Below are 8,898 nucleotides of genomic sequence, written 5' to 3' on the forward strand. Positions count from 1 at the left end.
TCTGGCCTACAAGGTCAGACAGCTAAGTTTATCTCCCTCATTATTCAAGCAGGCAAATCAGGCCAGAAAGCAAAGTTATTTTTTTAGAGTAAGAGGCCGTCTAAAGAATAGCAGAGAATTCCAAACAGTTGTTTTACAAAATAGGGGTTAGCCTTCACAGTTATAATGAGGTTGTTATGGAATTGGCTCGGAAGAAGGGACAGTTGTACACTTGGAGGTTCAGGAAAGTAAACCTTTATTCAAAGCCGCGCTGCCAGTTCAGGGGACTTAAAAATCCAGATCCTGAACCACTTAGACAATGAGATTTTCTCCTTATATATTTCTGCGTCTCTTGTTTCCTAACTACCAAGCTTCTGTAGTGGACTCGCACAGCCCCCCTCCAGTCAGTTAGATGGTTAACTAAGATTGTATCTAATGTCCATCCTGGATGGCACCAGTGACCTCCCTCTAGTTAAGCTGTTACATCCTTGGTTTATGTAACCTGTTAACATCCTTGTAAATTGGAAGTATTTAGGTAAATAGGTCTTGCAAGACCAGATAATTAAGGATGGGGCAGTGACTTCATTATAGGCTATCAGGAATGTGCATTAGGGATACTGATTAACTAGGTACAGAGTCCGGCTGCTAGTCTCCTACATTCTTTCACAAATGGAGTTAATTATCGGCTACCAAGAGTGTGCAGTAGAAGGCAGGTTACTGAACAAATTCAGATTGCTAGCCCCCAAAAATGTCTTATGCTCCCCATCAAGGCGACTAAAAATAGGGTCTGGTTACCAGAGGAGCCAACCACATGATTAGAGGGTTGGAACTTTCAGTCCCACTCCCTGACATCTGGGGAGGAGAGAAGAGCTGGAAATGAAGGTGAATCACCAATGGTTGATGATTTAATCAACCATGTCTTTGTAGTTCAGATGGCAGGGAAGCGCCATCCTCTTTCCTACATGCTTTGCCCTGTGCATCTCTTCCATCTGGTCAGTCATTTCTGAGTTTTATCCTTTTGTAATGCACAGATAATCTAGGGAGTAAATTGGTTTCCTGAATTCTGGGAGTTACTCTAGTAAATTAGTTGAATCTAAGGGGTGGGGTCATGGGAAGGAGAGAAGAGATGAAACTGCAGCCTACTCTTACCTTTGTATTACTCTGTGTTAAGGAGGAAAAATATTAAGAAATGTGATTTTTCACAGCTGAAAATGACAGCAATGGAGTCAAAAGTAGTTTTGTTGTACACTGTATGTGTTGTAGGAAACCACCAGAATTTCAACCTAAGGAAAAAGAAAAAAGGAGTAGGGAAAGAACACAGACCATCTGTTCCTAATATTTAACTTTATTTAAAGCAGATACAGCCAATACCTCACACAGAGCAAACGCAACAATCTAAAGGCTCACCAACCACTCACACCATTAAACTGCCTATGCACACACTGCATTGTAATCAAGAATCTAGACCTAAGCAGGAACCAAACTTTTGGTTTTTTGAAGCAAATTTAGCTAAAGGTTTAATAGATACAAAATAACTACTCACAATGGTGAAGACTTTAATGAATAATCAAAAATTAAATGCATCATCTAATATTTTTAAAGGCCTATCATTTAGTTTAATCTTCCTCAACTCTCAAGATAAAGGAAAAGATTCTGGGTTTTTAAGTTCTTCAAACAGGACTTCTTTGGAGGAAATGTGCTATGAGCAACGTGTAGGAATGTTTTGTTTTTTTTAATATATTTTATTGATTTTTTACAGATAGGAAGGGAGAGGGACAGAGAGTCAGAAACATTGATGGGAGAGAAACATCGATCAGCTGCCTCCTGCACACCCCCCACTGGGGATGTGCCCGCAACCAAGGAAGATAAAGGAAAAGATTCTGGGTTTTTAAGTTCTTCAAATAGGACTTCTTTGGAGGAAATGTGCTGTGAGCAACATGTAGGAATATATTTTTGAGAGAAACCTAAAATAACAGGAACCCCTCAGTCACTCCATGGAGAAGTCCCCCTATGGGAGGCAGTATAGCTCTGGGGTGTAGAAGCCTTACCACCAGACTATCTCCTTCAAATGCCAGCACTTCTACGTATTAACTATGTAACCTTTGTCAAGGTATCCTTTCTTTTCATTAGTTTTCTCAGTTATAAAATAGGGATACTAATAGTATCAATCACACAGATATAAAGATCTTATAAAGGGGACAAAATAAGTCCACAATAAATATTAACTATTACCCTCTGACCAAAAATATATGTGTGTGTATGTGTATCTTTAGGAAAAGAAAAAGACATCTTGTTCATCATTTTCAGAGAGAGGCTGGGATGTGGGTAACGAAATAAGAAACTCAGTTTTCAAATCAGTGGTAAGGACTCCAGAAAGGACTTCCTTACTCCTGCCTCTGCTAAAGACTTCGGGAGCATATATCCCTCTGCTGGGGTATTAGCATCCTGAGTCAGGCAACAAGAATATATTATCCACCAACTGTATATACCAGGCTCTGTATCATCCTATATAATAAAGAGATAATATGCAAATTGACCATCAAACCCTCACACAAGATGGCCACCCCCGTGTCATCACAAGATGGGCGCCACAAGATGGCCAGCAGGGGAAGGCAGTCGAGGGCGACCAGACCAGCAGGGGAGGGCAGTTAGGGGCGACTAGGTCGGCAGGGAAGGGCAGTTGGGGGTGACCAAGTCGGCAGGGGAGGGCAGTTGGGGGCAATTGGGCCAGCAGGGGAGCAGTTAGGTGTCGATCAGGCTGGCAGGGGAGTGGAACTCAGTTTTCAAATCAGTGGTAAGGACTCCAGAAAGGACTTCCTTACTCCTGCCTCTGCTAAAGACTTCGGGAGCATATATCCCTCTGCTGGGGTATTAGCATCCTGAGTCAGGCAGCAAAAATACATTATGCACCAACTGTATATACCAGGCTCTATGTCATGAAAAATAATAGCCTTATACTATTTATTAGCAAAGGTTGCCCAATCTTTGCTCCTGGCCACTTTTCTGGCCATCAGGGAGGGAAATGTGTCTTAATTTTCTTTAACCAAAGCTTCTCCCCTCCCCCATTCACACTAGGATATTACCTTTAGGGTACTTAAAGGGCTAGCCAACCAACCAACAATCAAAAACTAAAGGACCACCCAGAGATGGTAATTTAAAAAGGATCAACTGGCAGCTAGTATTTCAACTGAAGAGCACAGAATATGATTTCAGACCCACAGCACTCCATTCCCCCCAACAATGACACAAGAATGAGGCACAACACCTCTGCAGCAAAAATCACATAGATCTTTGGGGCTTTTATCTTCTATAAAAAGTGACACTCCAGAAATGACAGACTATCAGATTCTTACTCTTACGTGAATCCCCTTGAGATGAGTATTTTTAAAGGTTGTTTCTACATTAAGATTTAGATTGGTATTTACTCTGCCTTTTCAACTGTGTCTTTGGAACGCTTGGCTCAAAATATCCTTCCAGCAGTCTTCTTACTCAATTCCTTTATCTTTCAGCTCCTGCTTGACGCGTTTCAGATAATTAGGATCAGGATAACCATACCTGCAAAAGGAAAAGCCCCTTAGTTTCACACATGGATTTAAAGATTCTGTATAGCAGGTCCCTGGCATTAACATTGTGTTGCAAACATTAACAAGCAATCCTGGAGGCAGATGAATTATAATCACTTGTAAGTGTGCAGATGTGAGTCATTCAGCTAGTGAGTGAGCCTAGCTGTCTGTCTAGGTCAGTGATGGCGAACCTTTTGAGCTCAGCGTGTCAGCATTTTGAAAAACCCTAACTTAACTCTGGTGCCGTGTCACATACAGAAATTTTTTGATATTTGCAACCACAGTAAAACAAAGACTTATATTTTTGATATTTAATATATATGTTATGTATATGTATATATATATGTATGTATGTATATGTATATATATATATATGGTATATATGCTACTGGAGGATTTTCAAATTTGGAGAATTTGCAAAAATCTCAGGACCCTTTTGAATATTAAGGATCTGAGATATTCTATCTGAATTTCACTAAGAACAATTGGGTTGCCTACAATACAATTTTCACAACATTAAATAAGAGCATTTCTAGGGTACTATTAGCCAAGTAAATTAAGAATCTCTATGGACCGATGGGAGGAGGGGGTGTAAGGATGATCTTAAAAGAAGGCAAAGTAAATAACAATCTTAGGATCTACCCTTCAAATAAACAGGAAACCTCAAATCAAGTCATCTGAGATATCATTGATCTTGGATTCTGAAGACCCTTGCCTTTCGATGTATGATACTTTGTGGTATCATACAGTTAGAAGGTGATGGGAACCAATCTTTCTGCCTTTGAGATTAACCTCTCTCAAAATACTGTATCCAATCCCACTTCTATAAATATGGGTTGCCTACAATACAACTTTCACAACATTAAATAAGAGTTTTTCTAGGGTACTATTGGCCAAGTAAATTAAGAATCTCTATGGACCGATGGGAGGAGGGGGTTAAGGATGATCTTAAAAGAAGGCAAAGTAAATAACATTCCTAGGATCTACCCTTCAAATAAACAGGAAACCTAAAATCAAGTCATCTGAGATATCACTAATCTTGGGTTCTGAAGACCCTTGCCTTTCGATGTATGATACTTTGTGGTATCATACAGTTAGAAGGTGATGGGAACCAATCTTTCTGCCTTTGAGATTAACCTCTCTCAAAATGCTGTACCCAATCCCACTTCTATAAATAGTCCCTTACAGCCATATCCTCAAATTGCCATAGCTTACAACCTCTAAACTCTGTTTGGCAATCATTGTATTTCAAAATGTTCTCACATTTCTGGTCCCCCGATCATGGAGGTTTTGTGGTGGATATCATTCCATGTAGTGACGTCTGACATTCCTGAAACTCGAGAATCCCCCACTGTGAAAATTAGCTTTTGGGCAAAGGCCTTTTGAAGCAGTGTCAAAACCTCCTTCCCTTCCTCGTTAGCAGGTAAGAATGCAGTTCGCTGTGTTCCAGAATATGGCATTCCTGGGTTTGGGTGCTCTTTCTGTGTGAAAACAAAACAATGTCACATGAAAACACTCTCGAGTCTAAATTTTACTGTACAAGATAGATGTGTTCATTTGCAGATAGAGTAAATAAAAAAACAAAAAAAGTATAGAAATTTTGCTCATATTCCCAATAATTCATATTTCTCCTCTTTCCCTAAATTCATGCTGGGAATACCATCCACCCTAACACATAATCACCACCCACCCTTCCTCTCCCTTAATAGACACAAAAGGTAAGTTCTAAGCTAACACTGTTAAGCAGTGTCAAAACCTCATTTCCTTCCTTGTTATTAGGCAAGAATGCAGTTCGCTTTGTTCCAGAATATGGCTTTCCTGGGTTTGGGTGCTCTTCCTGTGTGAAGACAAAACAATGTCACATGAAAACACTCACGAGTCTAAATTTTACTGTACAGGATAGATGTGTTCATCTGCAGATAGAGTAAATAAAAAAAAGTATAGAAATTTTGCTCATATTCCCAATAATTCATATTTTTCCTCTTTCCCTAAATTCATGCTGGGAATACCATCCACCCTAACCCATAATCACCACCCACCCTTCCTCTCCCTTAACAGACACAAAAGGTAAGTTCTAAGCTAACACTGTTAACTTCATCATTACTTAAAGCCTTAGAAATATGACCATAGAAGTAAGTCCCTGGGAAATCCACTAATTGGCAACAGTATTCTTTTGCATTGGTAATCCTAGCACACTGGAAAGAAACACAGGGATCTCAGAAACACTTACTGTTTGTATGCCTCCTCTCATATCATATTTAATCACGATGGAGCCATAGTTTTCATAACCTGGAAGTGAATCTCTAATGTAATTGACAGACATTCATATTTTTCCTCTTTCCCTAAATTCATGCTGGGAATACCATCCACCCTAACCCATAATCACCACCCACCCTTCCTCTCCCTTAACAGACACAAAAGGTAAGTTCTAAGCTAACACTGTTAACTTCATCACTACTTAAAGCCTTAGAAATATGACCATAGAAATAAGTCCCTGGGAAATCCACTAATTGGCAACAGCAGTCTCTTTTGCATTGGTCATCCTAGCACACTGGAAAGAAACAGAGGGATCTCAGAAACACTTACTGTTTGTATGCCTCCTCTCATATTGTAATTAATCAGTTTTCATAACCTGGAAGTGAATCTCTAATGTAATTGACAGACATCGTTCCCTCTGGCTGGTTCCCTTTCTGGACACCATAAACGGCCTGGCATACAGGACAGGTTGACTTATATGTCATGGCTTTCTTGATACAAGGGGTGCAGAATTCGTGCTTGCACTTTGGTAGCACTAGCTTGTTATTAATGGGCTCCATACAGATGGCACACATATCCTCTTCCTTGTTCATTCCTGATGCCCCAGAACTGGCAGAGCGCTCGGATGTTGGTAAAAATGTTTGTGAATCATTACTATCAACGTCCATGGGTGTTTCATGATCCTCACTGGATTTCTCTCCAGCTAATGGGGACATCCCCCCTGTTTTTAAGACATATTGTTTTGCCTTTGCGATGTGATTTGGCAATCCAATAAAAGTAATTGATCCTTGATTTGGCACAAAGTCTACACCAGTCTGGCACACAGGACAGACTGGCTTATATGTCATGGCTTCGGTGATACAAGGGGTGCAGAATTTGTGCTTGCACTTTTGTAGCACTAACTTGTTATTAATGGGCTCCATACAGATGACACACATATCCTCTTCCTTGTTCATTCCTGATGCCCCAGAACTGGCAGAGTGCTGGGATGTTGGTAAAAATGTTTCTGAATCATTACTATCAACGTCCATGGGTGTTTCATGATCCTCACTGGATTTCTCTTTGGAGTAATTCAGCTTCTAAAAACGTATAGTGAGCCATGTCAACCTCAATTCCATTCATCATGCACGTAGGAGGCAATATTTTCACAGGTACCTTGACAAGACTTTCAGAGATTTGGGGGGCAAGAAAATGTCCAGCAGCTGAAATGTCATCTTGGGTCCCATGGAGAGGTAATTCTCCTTCGTTCTCCTTTACAAAAAGCTTTTTAAGTTGGTGATAAAATCCCTGATTGACTTTATTTGCCTGCTTCTTGTCTGCTAATGCAACACATTCCTGCTCCATATTTCCTATGCTTTTCTGAAATTCACTGACAAAAGTCTCTTCGGCTGCTCTGAGGTCACCTGATTGACTTGAGGTGAAGTATAAAGAGACCATATTCGGAGAACTCTCCTGGCTTTTTATTTTTACACCAAATCTTTTCTCTATCGAGTTTATTTTTTCAGGGTAGATATTTTTGAAGTATTCAAATAAAGGCAAGGGAACTGTGTAACCTCTGCTTTTTTCTTCTGACTTCGTTCTTGGTTCAGAGGGAGAAACACAGCTGTTCTGGTCCTGCTGATGGAGTGGCTCCCTCTCTGTTGTCAAAGGGGCTGATTCCTGTTTCTGCTCACTTTTTAGGAGTTGCTCACTCAAGAAGCCATGTATTTTTTCAATATCTCTGAAGTCACCACACACCTTCTCAATTCCATCATAGCCCTCCATTTTTCTGACATTGGGGCAAAGAGTGGTTATGTGTTCCCTCTGCTCTTTAGAGAACAGATTACAGTTCAGGTCAGCTGTGACAGTAAGGAAGATCTGAAAATTTAAAAGGAACAAATGAAATCTTTCAGACATCCAGGCCTACAGTCTCTTCTAAGGAGAATGTCTAAAGACTAGAGAAATAAATACTATGTCCTCCTTAGATTTGTTCTTTCAAATCCTTTTCACAGAGGATGGAGCACACTATAGCCCACACAGAGGTTCTCAGCCCTGTCTGCACATTAGAACCACCTGGGAAATTAAAAGAGAGGGGAAAAAAACCCCAAAAACCCAAGGCCTAGGCACATCTCCAGAGATTCTGATGTAAATGTAGAGCCTGGACATGAGCATATTTTAAAGGCTCTGTGGACAAGCAATCTGGATTCTGCCACTATCTGTTTGATGGAGGGAAGGCACTTTGTCTTTTCAGGCAAGCTGCTGTGGTTCTCACAAAAGAGTCTGTAAGCCAAGAAGGGACCCATAAATCTGAGGAGGATGTTTTTTCCTCTTACTGTTTTTTCTAGTCTTTGACCCCCCTCCTTTTTTTTTTTAACTAAACATCTAAGTGTATGCTATGTTGCTGAGTCCTCTAAACCCTAGCCTTTAGTAGCTCAAGTATAAGGCAAGCACAACAAATTAGGCTAAAAAAATATATATAGGCATTAAATGGAATAAAAAAAGCAAGATTCCTAATATTTTGTTCCCCTTCAAGGTCTTCGCACACGCTATTTCCTCTGCGTGTACCATCCTCTTTCTAGATCTTCCTTCAAAATGTTTACTGAATCTAGCCACTTCTTACACCTTGATCAGAACCAGCTGAAGTCCAAGCCATTCTCATTTTGCACTTGGCCTACAGCAACTCCTCCTAATTGGGCTCTGACCTTCCACTCTAGCCCCTTTCTAAAATCAGTTATCCACACAGCAGCCAAAGTGATCCTTTAGAGCAGTGGTTCTCAACCTTCCTAATGCCGAGACCCTTTAGTACAGTTCCTCATGTTGTGGTCACACCCAACCATAAAATTATTTTCATTGCTACTTCATAACTGTAATTTTGCTACTGTTATGAATCGTAATGTAAATATCTGATATGCACTGGGGGTCACAACACGAGAACTGTATTTAAAGGGCCAGAAGGTTCAGAACCGCTGCTTTAGAGACATAAATCAGATCACTCCACTCCCTGGCTCAAAACCATATGGTGAATCCCCTAACATTTAAGTGAAAATCCAAAGTCCTTACTTTCATCCAAAAAAACCTGACTTCTGGTTACCTCTCCAAGTTCCTCTCATATCACTCTCTC

The 8,898-nt window shown here is 40.3% G+C and overlaps 1 protein-coding gene across 1 annotated transcript; it reads right to left on the reverse strand.

The window, feature by feature from the left end:
- Window positions 1-3,132: 3,132 nt before the first annotated feature.
- LOC102242695 (E3 ubiquitin-protein ligase DTX3L-like) lies at window positions 3,133-7,714 on the reverse strand. Its single transcript, XM_014533204.1, is given in 5 exon segments — window positions 3,133-3,534; window positions 4,806-5,023; window positions 5,773-5,831; window positions 6,175-6,860; window positions 6,862-7,714. Coding segments are annotated over 5 exon segments (1,866 nt in total). The 5' UTR covers window positions 7,695-7,714; the 3' UTR covers window positions 3,133-3,464.
- Window positions 7,715-8,898: the final 1,184 nt, after the last annotated feature.

The sequence above is a fragment of the Myotis brandtii genome, unplaced genomic scaffold, assembly GCF_000412655.1.
Source record: "Myotis brandtii unplaced genomic scaffold, ASM41265v1 scaffold12172, whole genome shotgun sequence".
NCBI lineage: Eukaryota > Metazoa > Chordata > Mammalia > Chiroptera > Vespertilionidae > Myotis > Myotis brandtii.